Genomic DNA, 24,000 nt, shown 5'->3' with positions numbered 1-24,000 from the left:
GAATGTCAGGAAATTTTACTATGATTAGACTGAAGTTTTCATTGAAAAGCTGGACCCTATTATAGGAGGTTAGATTAACAACATGGTATTGCATCAGCACAGCAGACCTGGTTGTAGACTGGCACTGATGCACTTAGTCTGAATCACCGAGTAACTGAAAACTTATAACTTATTAATTCATGGTGCTTTTCTTGGTTGTGCTGCTGCCAGAGTGCCTGGCCTCTGCTTGGCACCTCTTCTCAACATCATAGCTGACACAAGATACATCAGTGAGTAGAGGATCTTGGATGCAAACCTACAACCTGTGGCATCCAACTTGGTAAATCATTTTTATAAAGCTCGACATCTTTACCATCTGTTGATTATAGTTGGAATTTTTTATTGTTTTGTTTTTCTTCCCACAACAAGATTTTTTTAAATCTACATTTTGTCCCCATGCCATAGAATTACATATTTTACAGCACAGAAACAAGCCCCTCAGCTCAACTGGTCTCTGCCGGTGTTTATGACCCACACGAGCCTCCTCCCACCGTGCTTCATCTCACTATCAGCCATCATGCATTTCCTGTGTTCTCACTTACCTTTCCCCCATGGCTCAGTGAAGAGCCCCACTGCCATTCCAGGACCCAGGAAACCCCCAGGTTTGATCTCTGGTTCCATTCTTATCTATCTAATCGTAACTATAGAATCACCTGCAACGGCTTCTCTTCCCACTCCCGCATCGTTACCTCTGGTGTCCCCCAAGGATCTATCCTTGGCCCCCTCCTATTTCTCATGTTGCCCCTTGGCGACATCATCCGAAAACACAGCGTCAGTTTCTACATGTACGCTGACGACACCCAGCTCTACCTCACTACTTCTCTCGACCCCTCCACTGTCTCTAAATTGTCAAACTGCTTGTCCAACATACAGTTCTGGATGAGCAAAAATTTTCTCCAATTAAATATTGGGATGACCGAAGCCATTGTTTTCAGTCCCCGCCACAAACTCCGTTCCCTATCCACTGACTCCATCCCTCTCCCTAACATCTGTTTGAGGCTGAACCACACGGTTCGCAACCTTGGTGTCATATTTGACCCTGAAATGAGCTTCCGACCACATATCCGCAGCATAACAAAGACCGCCTATTTCCACCTCCGTTACATCGTCCATCTCCGCCCTTGCCTCAGCTCATCCGCTGCTGAAACCCTCATCCATGCCTTTGTTACCTCTAGACTTGACTATTCCAATGCACTCCTGGCTGGCCTCCCACATTCTACCCTACGTAAACTTGAGGTCATCCAAAACTCGGCTGCCCGTGTCCTAACTCGCACCAAGTCCTGTTCACCCATCACACCTGTGTTCGCTGACTTACATTGGCTCCCGGTTAAGCAGCGCCTTGATTTCAAAATTCTCATCCTTGTTTTCAAATCCCACCATGGCCTTGACCCTTCCTATCTCTGTAATCTCCTTCAGCCCCACAGCCCCCCCGAGATATCTGCGCTCCTCTAATTTGGCCCTCTTGAGGATCCCTGATTATAATCGCTCAACCTTTGGTGGCCGTGCATTCAGTTGCCTAGGCCCTAAGTTCTGGAATTCCCTGCCTGCCTTGCCTACCTCTCTTTCCTCCTTAAGACGCTCCTTAAAACCTACCTCTTTGACCAAGCTTTGGTCATCTGCCCTAATTTATCCTTATGTGGATCGGTATCAAATATTTTGTCTTAAAATACTACTATGCAGCACCTTGGGACTACGTTAAAGGCGCTATATAAATACAAGTTGTTGTTCTGCTCCATGCTAAATCAGCTTATCCAGAATAGGGCAGCAGTGAAGTGCATTAATTCGTTCCCTGCATTAGGGAGAAGAAAAATTAGTCCATGTTTCTATTCTTGATAGTTATCCCAAGAACCCCTTCAGGAAGGGTGTGCATGTAAGAACATAAGAAATAGGAGCAGGAGTAGGCCATTTGGCCCCTTGAGCCTGCTCTGCCATTCAGTAATATCATGGCTGATCTTCGGCCTCCACTCCACTTCCCTGCACTAACCCCATATCCCTTGATTACCTTAATATTCAAAAATCTATCAATCTCTGTCTTGAATACACTCAATGACTGAACCTCCACAGCCTTCTGGGGTAGAGAATTCCAAAAATTCAACACCCGCTGAGTGAAGAAATTTCTCCTCATCTCATGCCTAAATGGCCGAACCCCTTATTCTGAAACTGTTTCCCCTGGTTCGAGACTCCCCAGCCAGGAGAAACATCTACCCTTTCAAGCCCTGTAAGAATTTTGTATGTTTCAATGAGATCACCTCTCATTCTTCTAAACTCGAGAGAATATAGGCTTGGTCTACTCAATTTCTCCTCCTAGGACAGACTCCTCCCATCCCAGGAGCCAGTTCGGTGAACCTGCGTTGCACCAAGTGAGGGCAGATTCGGCTACAATCAAATAGCCACTGTACAGGCTCGCAGATGAAAAATGACTGCTTAAATAAGGTTCAGGGGGCTACACCACTTGAGAACGGTACCCCAGAAATGAATCATTGCCTTCAGCAAAGAAGGAGCATTGGAGAAAATGGGAAGAGGAAAAAAATGTACTCTCCACCCACTCTCACCTTTCCCCGCCCCCTACCCCCCCCCCCCCCTCCAAACATGTTGGTGATGCAACAGTTTACACTATCTACTTCCTGGACTGTTTTTCTAAATGTATTATGGGCACTTTGCAGTTTTGCACTTCATCTTGTATGCCAGTTGAGAAGATAAGAGCCAAACCAAATTAGATACAAGATATCCTACTTACATCAAAGCTCTCCAGCAAACTGAATTTGCAAGAAAGGACAGTAACAGTGAACCCAGGTATAAATGTTGGATGAATCGACTTCACTTTAGAGTAAATGTGTAGGAATGGCTAGATTCCTAACTAAAGGACTGAGGTCGAGTCAGTCTATCAAACAAACGATGTTTAATACTATTCAACAGAGTTTAACACGAAAACACAGGAGAACTAAATTACAGGTCTGTACTTGTGGTAAACCACTGTTTGTATTCCTGTTTGTCCTGTTTGTATTCCACTGTGTACATGCCTGGACATGCCTCGGCTGACTCCTCCCACAGGTCCTAGTATAAAGGTGACTGCTCCCCAGCCCTTTGTATCCTGGACTGGTCGACCACTCGAGGCAGACCTCCATTCTGTTGTTAATAAAAGCCTTTAGTTACTCTTCTAACTCTCAGTCTTTTATGAGTAATTGATAGCGCATCAATTTTATTAACAACATTTTTATAATGGAGAAGATCCTCACACCAGCATGCCTGGACTTAGATCATCGGGAGGCGGACTCATCCACCAAGTTTACTCACTGGCTTAAGTGTTTCAAAAAATTCCCGACCGCCTCCGAAGCAATCAAATCGGGCGAGGACAAACTGGATGTCCTGACCTCCAAAGTGAACCACCGAGTGTACTCGGTCATCCAAGACGCGACCTCGTACGCGGACGCTATCAAGCTCCTCAAGGACCAGTACACGCGCCCAGTGAACGAAGTGTACGCCAGGCACCTTCTGGGGAGTCGTAAACAACAACCTGGGGAATCGACCGTGGAATACCTTCAGGCACTGTCTGTGCTTGGCCGGGCCTGTGGTTGTAAGGATGTAAAGGCCGCCGTGTACACAGAGGAACTTATCCGGGACGCTTTTGTAGCGGGCCACAGATCCAATTACACCCGACAGCGACTGTTGGAGCAGAGTAACCTCGACCTCAACAAGGCCTCTGAACTCGCACTATCGTTGGATGCAGCCTACCAGGGCATGGATGCCTACTCCTCTGCACCGTGGACGCCGCGGGGAATGACAGCCTGGGACACGGTAGGACCGCCTCATAGCGCCGTGCCACCCCAGCCACACCCCAACAGCGGCCCAACGACAGCAGCAGTGTCCCAAGGCCAGACAGCAGTGCCCCAAGGCCAGAAATGCTACTTCTGTGGCCAGGCAAAACACCCCAGAGCGCGCTGCCCGGCGAAAAACGCGATCTGCTCGGGCTGCGGGAAGAAGGGACACTACGCTAGCGTCTGCAGGGCCAAAGCCACCCCGAACCCCAGCAGCGCCGCGTGTGGGCCATGCGGGCCGCCATCTTGGACCTCCCCGGCCATGTGCGAATCACCGGTACAGCATCCATTTTGGACGCCTCCAGCCACATGGGGATCATGGACGACGACAGCCGGGACGCAGCAGGCCCCCGACACCGCCTCATCTGATACCCGCAGCGACACACCGACCCCTACGCTGGCATCCGTTACACTGGACCAAGCGAGACCGCACCAACTGGCCAGTTCCACAATGGACATTAAGGTAAATGGTCACGATACAATCTGCCTTTTTGACTCTGGGAGCACGGAGAGCTTCATCACCCCGACACGGTGCGGCGTTGCTCTCTCCCAGTCCTGCCTGCGCAACAGCGGATTTCTATGGCCTCCGAGTCCCAGTCGGCGGACATCGGCGGCTACTGCGTGGTGACACTCGTAGTAGACGGGACCGTGTACGATCATTTTAAACTTCTGGTCCTGCCTGACCTCTGCGCTGCCGTCCTGCTGGGGTTAGATTTTCAGTGCCACCTTAAAAGTGTTACGATGGCGTACGGTGGACCCCTACCCCCACTCACAGTCCGCAGCCAGCAGCTTCCAAATTGCCCGCCGCGCACCAGGTGCAACCTCTCCACACTCAGAGTCACCCCCCCACCACTGTTTGCTAACCTCACCCCCGACTGTAAGCCCATCGCCACAAACAGCAGGCGATACAGTGCCGGGGACAGGGTTTTCATTAAAACCGAAGTGGAGCGGCTCCTGAAAGAAGGGATTATTGAGGGCAGCACCAGCCCCTGGCGAGCCCAGGTTGTGGTCGTTAAGACCGGCGAGAAGCAGCGCCTGGTCATCGACTACAGCCAGACAATAAATCGCTACACCCTGCTGGACGCCTACCCACTCCCCCGTATAGCTGATATGGTCAACCAGATCGCGCAGTACCGCGTCTTCTCGACCATTGACCTGAAATCAGCGTACCACCAGCTCCCCATCCGCCCTGAGGACCGCCAGTACACTGCCTTTGAGGCAAGCGGCCGCCTCTATCACTTCCTTAGGGTTCCCTTTGGCGTCACCAACGGGGTCGCCGCCTTCCAAAGGGAGATGGACCGGATGGTAGATCAAAATGCGTTGCAGGCCACTTTCCCATATCTGGACAATGTGACCATCTGCGGCCGTGACTTGCAGGACCATGACGCAAACCTCGAAAAATTCCTCCGCACCGCCCAACTCCTAAACCTGACATATAACAAGAAGTGCATATTCCGCACAAACCGCCTCGCCATCCTTGGCTGTGTTGTGGAACACTGAGTCATCGGCCCCGACCCCGACCGGATGCGTCCCCTTATGGAACTTCCACTGCCCCACTGCCTCAAGGCCCTGAAGAGGTGCCTAGGGTTTTTCTCCTATTACGCCCAGTGGGTCCCCTACTATGCGGACAAGGCCCGTCCGCTGATCAAGTCCACCTCTTTTCCCTTGACGGCAGAGGCCCGCTTAGCCTTCCACCGTATCAAGGAGGACATTGCCAAAGCCACCATGCACACAGTGGACGAATCCATCCCCTTCCAGGTGGAAAGCGACGCGTCCGACTTTGCCCTGGCCGCTACCCTCAATCAGGCGGGGAGACCCGTGGCCGCCTTTTCACGAACCCTCCAAGGCCCAGAGACCAGACACTCCGCTGTTGAGAAGGAGGCCCAGGCGATTGTGGAGGCTGTGCGTCATTGGAGGCACTACCTGGCCGGAAAACGATTTACCCTGCTCACTGACCAGCGTTCAGTTGCTTTTATGTTTAACAACAAGCAGAGGGGCAAAATCAAAAATGACAAGATCTTGAGGTGGAGAATCGAACTTTCCACCTACAACTACGAGATCTTGTACCGGCCCGGGAAGCTAAATGAACCCCCGGATGCGCTATCGCGTGGCACCTGCGCCAGCGCGCAGATCGATAGACTACGGGTCCTCCACAATGACCTCTGCCACCCGGGGGTCACCAGGTTCTTCCACCTCATCAAGGCCCGCAACGTGCCTTACTCTATTGAGGAGGTCAGGACCATGACCAGGAACTGCCAAGTCTGCGCTGAGTGCAAACCGCACTTTTATAGACCAGACAGGGCCCACCTGATAAAAGCCACTCGCCCCTTCGAGCGCCTGAGCGTTGATTTTAAAGGGCCTCTCCCCTCCTCCGACCGCAATGTGTACTTCCTCAATATTATTGATGAGTACTCCCGTTTCCCGTTCGCCTTCCCCTGCCCGGACATGACCAGTGCCACGGTCATTAAATGTCTGAACAACCTCTTCACCCTGTTCGGCTTCCCCAGCTATATCCATAGCGACCGGGGCTCATCGTTTATGAGCGACGAACTCCGTCAGTACCTGCTAACTAGGGGTATTGCCACAAGCAGGACCACCAGTTACAACCCCCGGGGGAACGGACAGGTGGAAAGAGAAAATGCGACAGTTTGGAAGGCCGTCCTGCTAGCCTTAAAGTCTAGGGGCCTTCCAACCTCCCGCTGGCAGGATGTGCTCCCCGATGCGCTCCACTCTATTCGGTCACTGCTCTGCACTGCCACTAACGCCACCCCTCATGAGAAAATGTTTGTCTTCCCAAGGAAGTCCACATCGGGGACATCACTACCGCCATGGCTGACGTCCCCAGGGCCGGTCCTACTGAGAAGACACGTGAGGACCCATAAAACGGACCCCCTGGTCGAGAGGGTCGACCTCCTCCACGCCAACCCCCAGTATGCTTACATCGCATACCCGGACGGGCGGGAGGACACAGTCTCCATAAGAGACCTTGCACCCTCGGGGACCGCAGTAACCCACTACCCACTACCACCCCCCCCCCCCCCCACGATCCGATATCCAGCCCCAGCAGACGGCAGGCCTGGGCCCCGCGACCCGCTCGACATCTACGAGGACGACACGCCTGTGCCACAGCCTACGCTGGACTCGACGCCGGAAGCTTCACTACCCCTGCCGTCGCCACGCCGATCACAGCGGCAGACAAGACCTCCGGAGAGACTCCAATACACTAACTTTTAATACACTTCACCCCGCCGGACTCAATTTTAAACAAGGGGTGAATGTGGTAAACCACTGTTTGTATTCCTGTTTGTCCTGTTTGTATTCCACTGTGTACATGCCTGGACATGCCTCGGCTGACTCCTCCCACAGGTCCTAGTATAAAGGTGACTGCTCCCCAGCCCTTTGTATCCTGGACCGGTCGACCACTCGAGGCAGACCTCCATTCTGTTGTTAATAAAAGCCTTTAGTTACTCTTCTAACTCTCAGTCTTTTATGAGTAATTGATAGCGCATCAGTACTCTTTGCTGGCTCCACGAGGACTGGCTAGGGCGGCTCCCCAGCCTGACGTCATGACGTCATCACGTTTTCCCGCCGCTGGAGGATCACGTGATCAACGTGATGACGTCATCGCGTTTGGTCTCATTCTTAAAGGGACCGCGCTATGTACATGCAATAATATGAACAAAGATACAGATTCATTCTGTAGCTAATAATTTGTTAAAGATAATTATGTACATTAGATCAGAGTCCCCTGGTGGCTCTGCCACATGCGCCCCCCCAGAATAGTCTTTAACAGTAAAAGTCAATCAACTAGGAGGTCTGACAAGCCTGTCAGAGCGACTCCTGTATTCTTGGAGTGGACGTTGTTGAACAGCTGGCGGATGGAAGCCTTGGGTCTGGCGTGGATGCAGCGGGAGGTCGACCACGTCGTGGTGGTTGTGCGGTCTCTACTGGCCGGTCGATGTCCAGGTGTGCCGGTTTGAGACGGTCAATGGATATGTGGTCGGGTTTACCGCCGATGTCTACGGAGAAACTCTTGTCGCCTGCCTCCAGTACGCGGAAAGGGCCTGTGTAAGGGGCCTTGAGTGGATCCCTATGGGCATCATGACGAATGAATACAAATTCAGCATTCTTTAGCTCCGCTGGTACGTGTGAAGATGGAAGGCCGTGATGCGAAGTTGGGATAGGCGCAAAAGCCTTGGCTGTTTCCCGGTGGTTGCTGAGTTGGTCAGCTGCGGACCACGGCTCAATTGGAAGCGGCAGGAAATCTCCCGGTACGCGGAGTGGCTGGCCGTACACGAGCTCCGCGGCGGACGATTGCAGATCCTCTTTGGGTGCTGTGGGAAGACCCAACATGACCCACGGAAGCTTATCCACCCATCCGGCGCCTTGGAGGCTGGCCCTCAGTGACGCCTTTAACGATCTGTGGAAATGTTCACACAAACTGTTTGCCTGCAGGTGATAGGCCGTGGTGCGGTGAAGCTTGGTGCCGAGACCCTGGGCCACAGCGTTCCAGATCTCGGAAGAGAACTGTGGACCGCGATCTGACGAAATGTCCGCCGGAACGCCGAAACGTGCGACCCACGAGGAGAGGAATGCTCTGGCGACATCAGCGGACATAGTAGACGCCAAAGGAACTGCCTCTGGCCATCTAGTAGTACGATCGACCATGGTGAGGATGTGTGTGAACCCCTGTGACGGTGGAAGTGGCCCGACGAGGTCCACGTTGACATGGTTGAATCGACGTTCTGGTACTGCGAACGTGGCCAATGGGGCCTTGACGTGACGTTGCACCTTAGACTTTTGACAGACGACGCAGGTGTTAGCCCAGTCGCGGATATCCTTACGCATTCCTCTCCAGACGAACTTAGCCAACATTAATTTTTGAGATGCCTTCACGCCAGGATGGGAAAGCCCATGTATGGCATCAAAAACTTTGCGGTGCCAGGCAACTGGAACGATTGGGCAGGGATCTCCCATGGAGACATCGCAGAGTAACGAGGTGCCTGCTGCGTGGAATTGCACATCGGCCGGTTGGAGGCTAGAGGTGTCGGTGCGATACGCCTGTGTTTCAGGGTCGGATGCCTGATCGGTGGCCATGAGGGCATAATCGATGCCCAGCTGGACCGCCCGTTCAGTCGCGCGAGAAAGGCAATCAGCTACCAAGTTGTCCTTGCCAGCTACGTGTTGGATGTCTGTCGTGAATTCTGAAATGAAAGTTAGCTGTCGCTGCTGTCGAGCCGACCACGGTTCAGAGGTCTTGGCCATGGCGAAGGTCAGTGGCTTGTGATCTACAAACGCAGTGAAGGGACGCCCTTCTAACAAAAAACGGAAATGGCGGATAGCCAGGAACAGCACCAGCAACTCCCGGTCGAAAGTGCTGTATTTGCGTTCATTGCGCCGGAGTTGGCGGCTGAAAAACGCCAGTGGTTGCCACGTTCCGTTGACCCACTGTTCCTGTACGGCGCCTATGGCATAGTCGGAAGCGTCGGTAAGGGCGATGGTGGCACCTGACAGAGGGTGCGCCAACATAGTTGCATTGGCTAGAGCGGTTTTTGTGTTGTCGAAAGCGTTGCCCATTTTGACCGTCCAGGCTATTGTATCCTTTCCAGCCTTGCCTTTGAGGGCCTCGTAGAGGGGCTGCATGAGTTGTGGTGCCTTCGGTACAAAGCGGTGGTAGAAATTCACCATGCCCAGGAATTCTTGAAGAGCCTTGGTGGACTGCGGCCTTGGGAATGCCGTAATTGCTTCGACCTTTGAATGCAGCGGAATTGCGCCCTCCGAAGTAATGCGGTGGCCCAAGAAGTCAATCTGCTGTAGGCCGAACTGACACTTGGCTGGGTTGATTATGAGGCCATGTTGTCTGAGGCGCCGAAAGAGGGTGCGTAGATGGGAGATGTGTTCCTCTTTGGTAGAGCTGGCTATCAGGATGTCGTCGAGGTAGACAAATAAAAACTTAAGATCCCGCAGGACCGAGTCCATTAGTCGCTGAAAAGCCTGTGCAGCGTTCTTGAGCCCAAATGGCATCCATAGAAACTCGAACAGTCCAAAGGGAGTGATGACTGCAGTTTTCTGGACGTCCTGCGGGTGTACGGGAACTTGGTGGTAGCCATGGACGAGGTCGACCTTGGAGAAGATTGAGTTTCCCGCCAAATGGGCGGAGAAATCCTGAATATGCGGGATCGGGTACCGATCGGGAGTAGTGGCGTCATTAAGGCATCGGTAGTCCCCGCATGGTCGCCATCCACCGCCGGGCTTTGGGACAATGTGGAGCGGCGAGGACCAGGGACTTTTCGACCGGCGAATAATCCCCAGCCGTTCCATCGTGGCAAACTGCCTTTGCAGCTGCAAGCTTGCCGGGTTCCAGGCGCCGAGCTCGTGCGTAAACTGGAGAGCCAGTCGTAGTAATGTGGTGTTCGACACCATGCTTAGTGGCCGAGGAGGAGAAAATGGGCCTGGTCAGCTCCGGGAATTCACCTAATAGGCGAGTGAACTCGTCCGGCGAGGGCAACGCGCAGGAGACAGTGTGCGATGTTGCGGAACTGCGGAAGCAAGGGATGGCGTGGAAGGTGGCCGCGTTAACCAATTGACGATTTCTTACATCCACCAAGAGGCTGTTGGCGCATAAGAAATCCGCGCCGAGGATGGCTTGTGAAACCTTGGCTGTGATGAATTCCCACTGAAACCGTTGCCCGCCGAAGCACACCTGGACCCGCCGTTTGCCAAAGGTACGAATGGCCCCGCCATTAGCTGCCTCGAGGGAGAGGCCGTGCCTCCCAGACTGAATGTAGAGTGCTGAGGCAGGAAAGATGCTACACTGCGCCCCGGTGTCACATAAAAAGCGCCGGCCCGAGAGGGAATCTGTAATGTAGAGGAGCTTCCCGGAATTTCCAATCGCCATCGCGGCCGCGGAACAGCCCTCAGACTCAGTCCTCCTTTTCTGAAGTTGCTGCTGGTGTTGATGTTGGTTTTTGTTTTTAGGCGCGAAACTGCAGGGAGGGCGGCAGTCTCTGGCTTTCGCGCCAAAACGGGTGTGGTAAAAGCACAAGCCGGGGGATGGAGGCGTCGGGGCAGCGTTCGCGGGGGAGGGGTGCCTCGTGGCGGTGCAGTATTGCTGCGTGACCACATAAATCGTATCTGCTTCTGCAGCAAGTGCTGCGCAATCTGTGACTTCCGATCTGACAAGGGCAGCCTGAACCTGCTCGGGTAGTTGACTCGGGAATAACTCCTGAAAGAGGAAACATTGTGGTTCGGAGCCAAGGAGCGTGAGCATCTGGCTCATTAACTCAGATGGCTTGGAATCGCCAAGCCCGGGCATAACGAGCAGTCAGCGGGCACGCACCGCCTTCGTGAGCCCGAAGACCTGTATTAACCGCGCTTTAAGAGTATCATACTTGCTGTCAACCGGGGGTTTTCGAGCAGGCTGATGATCTGTGAGGCCGTGGAGCTGTCGAGTGCGGAGACCACGTAAAGGTAACGGGTCTGATCCACAACGATGTTACGGAGTTAGAATTGTGCTTCTGCTTGTACGAACCAGGAGGCCGCCTGTTCTCAAAACTGGGAGCTTCAAAGCCACGGAGTTCGCTGCCATGTTTCGTTTCGCTTTGCTTCTTCCGCGAAAATTGTTCACGAAAATTCGGGGTCACCACTGTAGGAATGGCTAGATTCCTAACTAAAGGACTGAGGTCGAGTCAATCTATCAAACAAACGATGTTTAATACTATTCAACAGAGTTTAACACGAAAACACAGGAGAACTAAATTACAGGTCTGTACTCTTTGCTGGCTCCACGAGGACTGGCTAGGGCGGCTCCCCAGCCTGACTTCATGACATCATCACGTTTTCCTGCCGCTGGAGGATCACGTGATCAACGTGATGATGTCATCGCGGTTGGTCTCATTCTTCATGCAATAATATGAACAAAGATACAGATTCATTCTGTAGCTAATAATTTGTTAAAGATAATTATGTACATTAGATCAGAGTCCCCTGGTGGCTCTGCCACAATAGGATATTATTCCTATTTACAGTTCTGCAAACAGTGAATTAATAAACTCAGCCACATCCCAAATAAACTTGGAGTTAGAAATTAGCTTGGGACATCTTTGAGCTTCTCCTGAGATTGATTATACAACAACATTGGCTGAAGCCTCGGTAACAGCATGTGGTATGGGAAACTAGAAGCAAATTAGTGCACTGCAGCAAGTACAGAGAAATGTGTCTGGGATGAATTCAGGGCTAATGAAGTTATGAAAGGAGACCCACAGAACTGAACTAACTTTAATTATCAAGAGAGATAGAGGCGAAAGATGGTCCTGGTGTTTAAAAAGTTTAAGGCTTGGGTAATATGGATATTAGGAGGTGACTTCATTTGAACTGTGATTGCAGAACCAGAGGACATCAGTACACAATTAACTAGCTTCAAACAAAGTTAAATATATTAAGATTTTTTTTCCTTCCTGGTAATATATACAGCAAAAGCAGTAAATGTCATGTTGAAAGATTACTTTTTTAGAAGTTGTGTAAGTATCTGGTTAAGAACATGATTTAAGATTATTAGGACTAATATCGATGTAAATGATCACAACAAACAATAGTTCCTGCGTTGGTCAAGTGCTGTCTTTGGAATTCAATTCAATTATGTAGGTTTTAATGTTACATTGGTATCATGGACATCCACTAATACTTGAGTGGGTCAGAGAAATTCAAACTGAAAAGTTATACCTGCAGCCAGTCATCTCCCTGAGACTAGCCTGGTTGGTTGGAATGTATAATTTGCCATATTCTACCTGTTCTGAGAAATGAATAAGTTCAATGTGCCGATTCACCTTTTCCTTTTGCAGATTTTCTTCTGTTCTTATGCTCCCACATATAATACACACAAACTAAAAATTGAAATGCTTAACTATGCCATTCAACAAATTTAAACTAAAGCATCAGGACATGCTGTGATAACAATGGCCTGGATTTTGTGGTAGAAATAACAGAGCTCATCGTTACTAAGGAGCAACTTGTAGTACCACGCACGGTCTCGTGGCAACACTGGGTGGAGGATCCTGGAATCTGGGTACAGTGCAGAGATGCCTGGACTCTGGCAGCATAGAAGAGGGAATCATGTAGTTTATCAGCTGTGGAGACGGTGGTGTTGAGGTCTGTCTGGGCAGAGAATTGCGGCACCCCCCGCCCTGCCCCCAACAATATCACATATGCACTCAGCACTAGTTTGCCCTATACAACCCATAATTGCCATACCCCAGATTCAGCTCACACTGTACTGTCTGCAGGAAAGTATGGTTCTTTTTGAGGGGTGGATTGTGTTAAGTTGTGTGTTTTAGCACGAGGCATCAGCAGGTAGGATTTTTTGACTCTACAATATTGGTGTGCAAGATATTCAGAGATACTGTATAAGGCTTTTCTGAATACTTTTCAAAAGAATATAATTGAAAAGGTATTATTGTTAGTGGAGTCTTATGTTTATCTCATGTTCAAGCAACAATTTTAGCTATGATGTTTTTTGAGATGCTTGGTGCATGGCCTCATTTTAGCTTTAATTCCATGTATTATACTCGGCAGTAAATTCATTTCTTCTGTTTTTATTCAGAATAAACCAGGTAAACATGTGTTATACGGCTGCAGTGAGCTCTTCAATGCTGGTCAGTTCCTGAAGCAGGTACTGTATTTTATTTATCTGCATGTGGTATTGATTAAAAGAGTAGACAATCACATGGTTTATGTAAACATCATTGGTTCTGAGTTTCACCTAAAAAAAAAAAAAAAAAAATTGTCAGACAATGATTTATGTTATCAGTATTTTTGTATGCATAGCTACATATAATGTACTTGGGGATAATTAATTTCTTCTTAACAGCTCCAGTTAAGCTTCTGCTGGAGATGGTGTTGTTGAAGGTCAGGTGGAGGTGGTTAAGCCTTCTCTTGTTAGTGATGGTTGTTGCTTGGAACTTAACACAAATGTTAGCTGCCACTCGTCAGCCCAAACCAGAGTGTAGTGCAGGTCCTGCTGTAGGCTGATTTGGGCTGCTTCATTATTGGAGGAGTTCTGAATAGAGCTTAGCACTAAAATCATCAGTAAACAGCCCCACTCTTGACCTTATGTTGAAATGAAGGTCATCAACTGGAGCTGAATGGGCCAAAGTTGCTTCCCTGAGGAACTCCGGCAGGAATGTGCTGGGGCTCTGATTATTGGCCTCCAACAAATATGACCATTTTCCTGTGTCAGAAATGAGTCCCGCTACTGGAGCGTTTTCCCATTGATCTCAGTTTTGCCAGGCCTTCTTGGTGCTGTACTCAGTCACATGCTACCTTGATGTCAAGGGCAGCAATTCTTCTGTTATCTGATGGCACTATTGATGCCTCCTTCCATCACTTTACTTATGATTGAGGGGTTGCTGATATTGTGGTAATTGGTTCGGTTAAATTTGTCCTGCTTTTAATGGATAGGACATACCTGGGCAACTTTCTACATTAGTGGGCAGATGCCAGTGTCATAACTGCAATGGAATAGCTTTGCTAGTGGAATAACTAGTTCAAGTTTGCAGATCTTCAACACTACAGCTGAAATGTTATCAGGGATCATAGCTTTTGCTGTGTCTAGTTCTTAATGTCACATGGACTGAACTGAATGGGCTGGACACTGGCATATAACATGCTGGATCCTTGGGAGGAGGCCGAGGAGGACCATACACATCACTTCTGGCTGAAGACGCTTGCAAACACTTCAGCCTTGTCTGTTGCACTTGTTCTGGGCTCTGCTATGATGGAGGATGGGGATGTCCATGGACAGTCCTCCCATTAGTTGCCCAATTGTCCACCACCATTGTCGAGTAGATGTGGTAGGGCTACAGAATTTTGGTTGCATCTGTTGGTTGTGGAACCACTTAGCTCCGTCTATAGCCTGCCTCTTTCGGTTTTTAGTAGGCAGATAGCCCTTTGTTGTGCCTTCATTAGGTTGGTCTCTCGTTCCAAGGTATGCCTGGTGCTGCTCCTGCCATGCCCTTCTACACTGATATGTAACTAGTGCTTTTTTCTGTCCTTCAGCTATCGCAACTTGGATCTCAGAGCTAAGACACACCATTGTTTCTCTACATGCATCTTCATTACAAGGTGGGGAGAATACAGACGGCACATTTTAATACCCCAGGGTCATCGTTTATTTACATATACTGCTCCATGTGCTTTCTTGTAATATTATAATTCTTGTAATTCCATTTATTTGATAATTCTTGGGTGTAATTTCTGTCATTTTTAACAGCAACCTGTACATCATGTAACTGTACAAATAGCTGAAATAAATCTGAAAATAGAAATCTTTGTGGTATTAAATGGAATTATTTACCCTAACAATAGTGGTTTGTATATACTGTTTTTATTTTGCAATATATTCTACCAATAAGGACATATAAAAAAAAATTAGAATGCAGGTCACTAGACAGCAATCGGGAATGGGATGTTGGCTAATTTTTTTTCACCTCCTAACTAAGAATTGCTGTACACTTACTGCCCCTCCCTCAGCTGAAATTGGCTAAATCTGCAAAGACCAGCAATTGAACCTACAACTATCCTGATCTGTATGGATCAGGACCGCACCATGCAATGCTTTCACCCACTGGGCGATGGGGGTGCTTTTCCTAAATGCTAAAATATGTAACAGGAAAAAAAAATCCATTGATTCCAGGAAAGAATTGCTGTATATCTTGCCTTGGATACTTGGCTATGAAATTGTCCAGGTATTTGTCATTCTACAGGAATCCATTTAATATTGTAATACTGCAGTGCAGTTCTGAGTTTAGTGAGCTATGTAATTAGCTCTTCCTAGTGGAAGAATCTGGTACTGCTTCAGTTTATTTCACAGGTCCGATGGGCTTTTACACTGATAATTCTGACAAGTTCTAACCCAAAGTAACAGTGCCCTCAAAGTCTGGCCTGGAATTTTCAACTTCTATTTAATTCATAGTTTTATAATAAACTAAGTAAAAAGAATACAATCTTGTTTTTGAATTGTAACTTCCATCATTTCTTATAAGTTAAGAGAACAATCGCCAAGCTTTTGAAACCCCCATATTTTGAAAATAGCTTTGTTGGGGTAAACCACAGTTGCAAAGTACTTATTTTGCTGATTTAACGAGGCTATTTATTTTGAGTTGTGCTACTTTCATCAAATTGTAAAAGCTATTGTCATTTTTATAACTTTAAAAAGCCAACTTCTGTACAAAAAAGGGCCTTTTAATTTATTCATTTGCAGGATGTGGGTGTCGCTGGCAAGGCCAGCATTTATTGCCCATCCCTGATTGCCCTTGAGAAGGTGGTGATGAGCTTCCTTCATGAACCGCTGCAGTCCGTGTGGTGAAGCTGCTCCCACAGTGCTGTTAGGTAGGGAGTTCCAGGATTTTGACCCAGCGACGATGAAGGCACAGCAATATATTTTCAAGTCAGGAAGGTGTGTGACTTATAGGGAAACTTGGAGATGATGGTGTTTACATACACCTGCTGCCCTTGTCCTTCTAGACGGTAGAGGACGCAGGTTTGGGAGCTGCTGTTGCTGCAGTGCATCTTGTAGATGGTACACACTGCAGCCACGGTGCGCCGGTGGTGGAGGGAGAATGTTTTAGTGGTGGGTGGGGTGCCAATCAAGCGGGCTGCTTTGTCTTGGATGGTGTCGAGCTTCTTGAGTGTTGTTGGAGCTGCACTCATCCAGGCAAGTGGAGAGTATTCCATCACGCTCTAAACTTGTGCCTTGTAGATGGTGGAAAGGCTTTGGGAATCAGGAGTTGAGTCACTTGCCGCAGAATACCCAGCCTCTGACCTCGTGTAACCACAGTATTTATGTGGCTGGTCCAATTAAGTTTCTGGTCAATGGTGACCCCCAGGAAGTTGATGGTGGGGGATTTAATGATGGTAATGCCATTGAATGTAAAGGGGAGGTGGTTAGACTCTCTTGTTGGCGATGGTCATTGTCTGGCACTTGTGTGGCGTGAATATTACTTGCCACTTATCAGCCCAAGCCTGGATTTTTGTCCAGATCTTTCTGCATGCGGACATGAGGAATTGTGAATGGAACTGAAAACTCTGCAAGCATCAGCAAACATCCGCCCCCCCCCCCCCAGCTTCTGACCTTATGAGATCATTGATGAAACAGCTGAAGATGTTTGGGCCTAAGAGTACCCCTGAGGAACTCCGGCAGCCTATTACTGTACTTCAAATTGCCCTAATTTCAGAAGATTTCAAAAGCTGTCATCTGGGACTCGAGAATCAGTGACCGTGTCTAATTATTTTGCTACTGGTTCTCTGAAATCTAACTCTCGCTTTTTGCCAAGAGCCTGATCATCGTCTATAGTTGAAGATATGTTCCAAATTTTCACTTTTACTGCCACTAGTGTTGAGAAATAGTGGCGGGGAAATTGGAAAGTTTGCGACGGCTGTCGAGGCTGGTTTGGAAGAAAAAATGGTGGCCACCCGCTTCCAACGCCTGCGCTCGCTTCAGGTATTTAGATGAATCGGATCATGACGTCAATCGGCGAGCAATGCTGAATTGATGCATGATCTGGCATTTTGGACATCGCCGCTCTTATTAACGCCCTCTCCAAAGCACGCATGGTAGTATTGGAGTAGTGGCTTGGTGTAATACATTTAAAAAGTTGTTAAAGTGTGCAGGGATTGCTGCTGAACATTTGCAAGGCTTTGGCTCTTAAAGGAAGGCCTCTGAGAACACCACCTGCTCCCAGTCCTGGGGGCTTTAGTTGCAATCCCACTTGGGCTGCAGCATGACATGGAAATGGAGCAGAGGCAGCAAAGGAGTCAAGCTGTTTGCAGAGGGAGGAGGAAGAAGCAGAAGAGGAGAAAGCGGAAGGAAGGAGGCAACCCAGACAGGCCCTTTCGGGCCCGGATATCCGGGATTGAATCATCCGCCTGTGGTACCAGCGAACACAATTCCAATTCCCCTTTCGAAGTTTGTCCCACACCTTACCTTCCCTCTGTTACTGACCACCACAGCATCCTCTTGGCCAAGAGGCTGAAATAAAAGCCATCACAAAGCAAACTTTCCAATCCAACTTTATCCATATATGCATCCAATATTAAATCAAAAATCAACTGATCACCCTTGTGCATTCCCTTAGTGAGTGTTTTGCATGTGCCTTTGCCTTTCCTAGTGCTCTTACACAGTGCTACCTCAGTGGCTGCAGCATAGCTGGTGGAAGGCAGCTGGTTTCCAGTAGGGGACATGGCCTTGCAGGACCACCCCAAGGAACTGATGGCTGGGAGTGTGAAATTGAGTGACTTTTTTCTCCTTTTTCCTCTCCCTTGGTCAACCACTAGCTGGGCAGGTTGGATTTCTTGGGTGTCTAAAATGAGGAAGGCACAAGGGTAGGATTATGGTGAAGGGAAGGGGTATAGCAAGAGGTGCATGCTTACACCATGTGCAGTTTGTAAATCAGAAAATATTGTGGGATGAGGGGGAAGTGGGATGTGAGAAGGAGGATAGTGTATGAAGATACCGGCATCTTGTATTCTTTCAGCCCTGCCGCTGGCCAAGGGCTCAGCCATGCCCCTGCCAAGAATGGCCAGCACCATCTCCTCCAAGGGGGTGAGGTGAAACTAGGAATGTGAGGTGTGCCTCATGTTTGATACAGACTATTGGTAGGTGAGCATTGAGCAATGTGTGAGGCTAGTGGTGCAGTTGGTAGGAGAGGACTTATGAAGATGCATTCATGCCCTTGACCACTCATCTGAGACCATGAAACTTCTTTGGGCACTGGAGCCAGATCCAGGGGGCAACACTGCTAGCAGTGACCGCCTCGGCGATCTGGTCCCACATCCTTCATTCTGGAGGGCCTCTTGGCCTTCTGTGGGTAGAGAACTATTCATCCAGTGTTCACCCCCTTCACAAAGCTTAAGTGTTGTGTCCGAGACCCTGGATGCCCTTTCCCTGGCCTGTTAAGCCATTTGCGTTAGTGCTGAAGCACTTTTACCGTTTTCATTGGCAGAAGGCAGCTCACCTTTCCAAGGTGCAGACTGCCTAGTGCTGAAGCACTTTTAAATTTTTTCATTGGCAGAAGGCAGCTCACCTTTAAGAGGTGCAGACTACCTTTAAGAGGAGCAGGTTGGCTTTAAGTAAAGCTAGCCTTGCTCGAGCAACATGAACTTCGGCCCCCTGCTGAGCGCACAGCCTGTCGGCAGCACGTTCAGCGCTAGGCTGTGTGCTGCAATCATTATAATTAGCAGCCAGCATGAAGATGATGTGCTGCCTGCACTTTCTGAATAGGTATGGGCAAATCTCGCATTGCGGTTACCATGCCCGTTTTTTAGCTGTATCGAATTTCTAGGCAATGACTCCATGTTACAATTGTCATAGCTAAAACTAAAGCAATATCATCTACGAAATCATTAACTTTCTAAAGCTTCCTCATGGAGCAGGAAACTGAGAAAGTCTGTGAAGCTTCCTAATAATCATTCAAGCATGATTGTTAGGTTTTATGCTGATGACATTTGAAGTATGCATGTATTTTTCTTCTTGGAGAATTAAAGAAAGAAATTACTTCCCATCATTTAATCAAACACGATCTTAAATAGGGAACCAGCTCTAATTCACCAAAACTCTGAAAATCACAGTTGAAATCTTTTTGTGCCTATTGCTGATAGTTATGCTTTATCAAATGATTTCTACTGGTTCTTTTTCAGGAAATATAAGACTTTTTTTCTCCTGAACCAAAGCTAATATGTCATAGAGCAGCTGTCTTCAAATTGGAGGGCTCAACTCAGAAGAAGCACTAATATGAGCACAACAACAACTTGCATTTATCTAATGCCTTTAACGTGGAAAAACATCCCAAAGCACTTCACAGAGGCTCAGCCAAAGAAGGCGATATTAAGAGGGATGACCAGAAGCTTAGTTAGAGAGATGGGTTTTCAGGAGGGTCTTAAAAGCAAAGAGAGCGCACCGTGGCAGAAGGACTTGGGGAGGGAATTGCAGAATTTAGTGCATATGCAGCTGAAGGCACGGCTGCAAAGAGTGGGAGAATTGCGCAATAGGCCCGAGTCAAACTAATGGAGAGTTTGGGGGGGGGGTGGGGGGCGGGTTGCAGGGCTGGAAGAGCTTACACAGATGGGGAGGGACAAGCCCACGAAGAAATTTAAACACAAGATTTTTTTATTTGAGGCACAGGGGACCTGAAGCCAAGGACAAAAGTGATGCGCAAGCAGGACTTGGTGCAGGAATAGGAAATGAGCAGCAAAGTTTTGAATGAGCTTAAGTTTACAGAGGTGAAGGATGAGAGGCCTGCCAGGAGAATATTGGACATCCAGGAGAGTTGTAGGTTGGGAGTTGAGGGTTAATAATTGAACTTCCTTGTATCTTCGAGTAAAAGGCTTTCCAATATAAACAAGATTGCTTCGGGTGCCACAGGAAAAAGCATGGCTCGTCTTCTGCTTTTAGTGTCTGAGTATTATCTACAACAAATGCTTGTGCAAGGAAATAAGTGATAGTAATGACATCAGCCATGAGTGATTAAAGTATAACTTTAGTGGCTAGTATAATAAACATAGGCAGAGGAATCCATTAACTACAGTATAGAAAGAAAACAGTTAATTAAACTACTCTTCAGTGGAATCGAACGGCTAAGTCAGGAAGATTTGTTTGAGAAAAGTATCTTTGAAGTAAACAACTATGACTGTTTATGCCAATAGACCGTCTTCAAAGGATTCAGGAACAGATACATCATGAGGTCTTATCTGTGACACGTAACTTTGATGTGGGCAAAATAAGGTGTATAAAGGAGCATGGTTTTCAAAAGTTTGTCGGAGGGATCGAACCAGAAACCAAAAGCCACTCCCTGTGTACAGTATAGATTAATCACCTGTGCTGCATATCAATAAAGTCTGTTCTGTATATTCCACCATCAAGTATCTCGTGTTTACTCGAAGGGTGTCATTGTGAACCATAGAAGAAAGGAGGTTAAATAGAAACATAGAAGATAGGAGCAGGAGTAGGCCATTCGGCCCCTCGAGCCTGCTCCGCCATTCAATGAGATCATGGCTGATCATCCAAATTCAGTACCCTGTCCCTGCCTTCTCCCCATATCCCTTTAGCCCTAAGAAATATACCCAACTACTTGAATATATTTAATGAATTGGCCTCAACTGCCTTCTGCGGTAGAGAATTCCATAGGTTCACCACGCTCTGGGTGAAGAAATTCCTCTTCATCTCCTTCCTAAATGGCTTACCCCTTATCCTTAGACTGTGACCCCTGGTTCTGGACTCCCCGGCCATCGGGAACATCCTTCCTGCATCTAGTCTGTCTAGTCCTGTTAGAATTTTATAAGTTTCAATGAGATCCCCTCTCATTCTTCTAAACTCCAGTGAGTATAAGCCCAATTGACCCAATCTCTCCTCATACGTCATTCCTGCCATCCCAGGTATCAGTCTGGTGAATCTTCGCTGCACTCCCTCCATGGCAAGAATATCCTTCCTCAGATAAGGCGACCAAAACTGCACACACTACTCAAGATGTGGTCTCACCAAGGCCCTGTACAACTGCAGCAAGACATCCTTGTTCCTGTACTCGAACCCTCTTGCTACGAAGGCCAACATACCATTTGCCTTCTTAAGCGCCTGCTGCACCTGCATACTTACCTTCAGCGACTGGAGCACAAGGACACCCAGGTCTCGTTGCACTTCCCCTTCTCCCACTCTATTGCCGTTCAGATAATCTGCCTTCATGTTTTTGCCACCAAAGTGGATAACCTCGCATTTATCCACATTGGGCAGATGCATGGCAGATGCAGTATAATCACCCAACCTGTCCAAATCATACTGGAGTTTCTCGGTATCCTCCTCACAGCACACACGCCCACCCAGCTTTGTGTCGTCTGCAAACTTGGAGATATTACATCTAGTTCCCTTGTCTAGATCATTAATATATATTGTGAACAGCTGGGGTCCTAGGACCGATCCCTGCGGTACCCCAATAGTCACTGCCTGCCACTCGGAAAAAGACCCATTTATTCCAACTCTTTGCTTCCTGTCTGCCAACCAGTTCTCTATCCAAGTCAGTACCTTGCCCCCAATCCCATGTGCCTTAACTTTACACGCTAATCTCTTATGCAGGACCTTATCGAAAGCCTTCTGAAAGTCCAAATACACCACATCCACTGGTTCTCCCTTATCGATTTTTATCAGTTACATCCTCAAAAAATTCCAGATGATTAGTCAAGTACGATTTTCCTTTTGTAAATCCATGTTGACTTTGTCTGATCCTGTCACTGTTTTCCAAGTGCTCTGCTATTACATCTTTTATAATGGACTCTAGCATTTTCCCCACTACCGATGTCAGGCTTACCAGTCTATAATTTGAAGTTTTCTCTCTAGCACCTTTTTTGAATAGTAGGGTAACATTAGCTACCCTCCAATCCATGGGAACTGTCCAGAGTCTATAGAATTTTGAAAGATGACCAGCAATGCATCTACTATTTCTAGGGCCACTTCCTTAAGTACCCTAGGATGTAGATTATCAGGCACTGAGGATTTATCGGCTTTCAATCCCGTCAATTTCCCTAACACCATTTCCCTACAAATACTGATTTCATTCAGTTCCTCCCTCTCGTTAGACCCTATGTTCCCCAACATCTCTGGGAAATTATTTGTGCCCTCCTTTGTGAAGACAGAGCCAAAGTATGTATTTCATTGGTCTGCCATTTCTTTGTTCCCCAATATAAATTCCCCTGATTCTGACTGCAAGGGACCTACGCTTGACTTCACCAATCTTTTTCTCTTCACATATCTATAAAAGCTTTTACAGTCAGTTTTTATGTTGTCTGCAAGCTTACTCTCATACTCTATTTTCCCCCTCTTAATGAATCCCTTTGTCCTCCTTTGTTGAATCCTAAACTGCTCCCAATTCTCAGGTTTGCTGCTTTTTCTGGCCAATTTATATGTCCTCTCCTTGGATCTTATGCTATCCCTAATTTCCCTTGTTAGCCACGGTTGATTCACCTTTTTTGTTTTATTTTTATGCCAAACACGGATGAACAAATTCTGTAGTTCATCCATGGGATCTTTAAATGTTTGCCATTGCCTATCCACCGTTAACCCTTTGAGTAACATTCCCCAATCAATCCTACCCAACTCGCACCTCATACCATCGTAGTTTCCTTTATTTAAATTCGGGACCCTAGTCTCTGAGTCAAATACTTCACTCTCCATCTTAATGAAGAATTCTATCATATTATGATCGCTCTGCCTCAAGGGGCCTTGCACAACAAGATTGCTAATTATTCCTTTCTCATTACATAATACCCAGTCTAAGATGGCCTGATCTCTAGTTGGTTCCTCGACATATTGGTCCAGGAAACCATCCCGTATACACTCCAGGAATTCCTCCTCCACAGCATTGTTACTAATTTGGTTAGCCCAATCTATATGTAGATTAAAGTCACCCATGATAACTGCTGTGCCCTTATTGCACGTGTCTCTAATTTCCCGTTTAATGCCATCCCCAACCTCAGCATTACTGTTTGGGGGTCTGTATACAACTCCCTCTAACATTTTCTGTCCCTTGGTATTTCTCAGCTCTACCCATACAGATTCTACATCATCAGAGCTAATATCCTTCCTTACAATTGTGTTAATCTCCTCTTTAACCAGCAATGCTACCCCACCTCCTTTACCTTTTTGCCTGTCTTTCCTGAATATTGAATACCCTTGGATGTTGAGTTCCCAGCCTTGGCCACCCTGGAGCCATGTTTCCGTAATCCCAATCAAATCATATTCGTTTACCTCTATTTGCGCAGCTAATTCATCCACCTTATTACGAATGCTCCTCGCATTAAGACACAAAGCCTTCAGGCTTGTTTTTTTAACACTCTTAGACCTTTTAGAATTATTATTTACTGTGGCCATATTTGATTTAAACCCTTGATTGCTCTGACTGCCACTTTTGCTTTTCTCCTTCCTGTCTTTTGCTTCTATCTTTGTTTCCTTTTCCTCTGTCTCCCTGTACAGGTTCCCAACCCCCTGCCATTTTAGTTTAAACCCTCCCCCACAGCACTAGCAAACACTCCCCTAGGACATCGGTCCCAGTCCTGCCCAGGTGCAAACCGTCCATTTTGTACTGGTCCCACCTCCCCCAGAACCGGTTCC

The 24,000-nt window shown here is 47.9% G+C and overlaps 1 protein-coding gene across 1 annotated transcript in view; it reads left to right on the top strand.

The window, feature by feature from the left end:
- scfd1 (sec1 family domain containing 1) overlaps positions 1-15,214 on the top strand; it is a 198,310-nt gene extending 183,096 nt beyond the window's left edge. The window contains exons 24-25 of the mRNA XM_086002316.1: positions 13,453-13,521; positions 14,907-15,214. Of these exons, the coding sequence (XP_085858442.1) occupies positions 13,453-13,521; positions 14,907-14,933 (96 nt within the window). The 3' untranslated portion in view covers positions 14,934-15,214. The remainder of the gene's footprint in view (positions 1-13,452; positions 13,522-14,906) is intronic.
- Positions 15,215-24,000: the final 8,786 nt, after the last annotated feature.

This window comes from Somniosus microcephalus, chromosome 12 (assembly GCF_052327205.1).
Source record: "Somniosus microcephalus isolate GS21.2 chromosome 12, FLI_Smic_1.0, whole genome shotgun sequence".
Classification (NCBI taxonomy): domain Eukaryota; kingdom Metazoa; phylum Chordata; class Chondrichthyes; order Squaliformes; family Somniosidae; genus Somniosus; species Somniosus microcephalus.
Note: the sequence above shows the minus strand (reverse complement) of the source record. Positions and strands in the feature narration are given on the sequence as shown.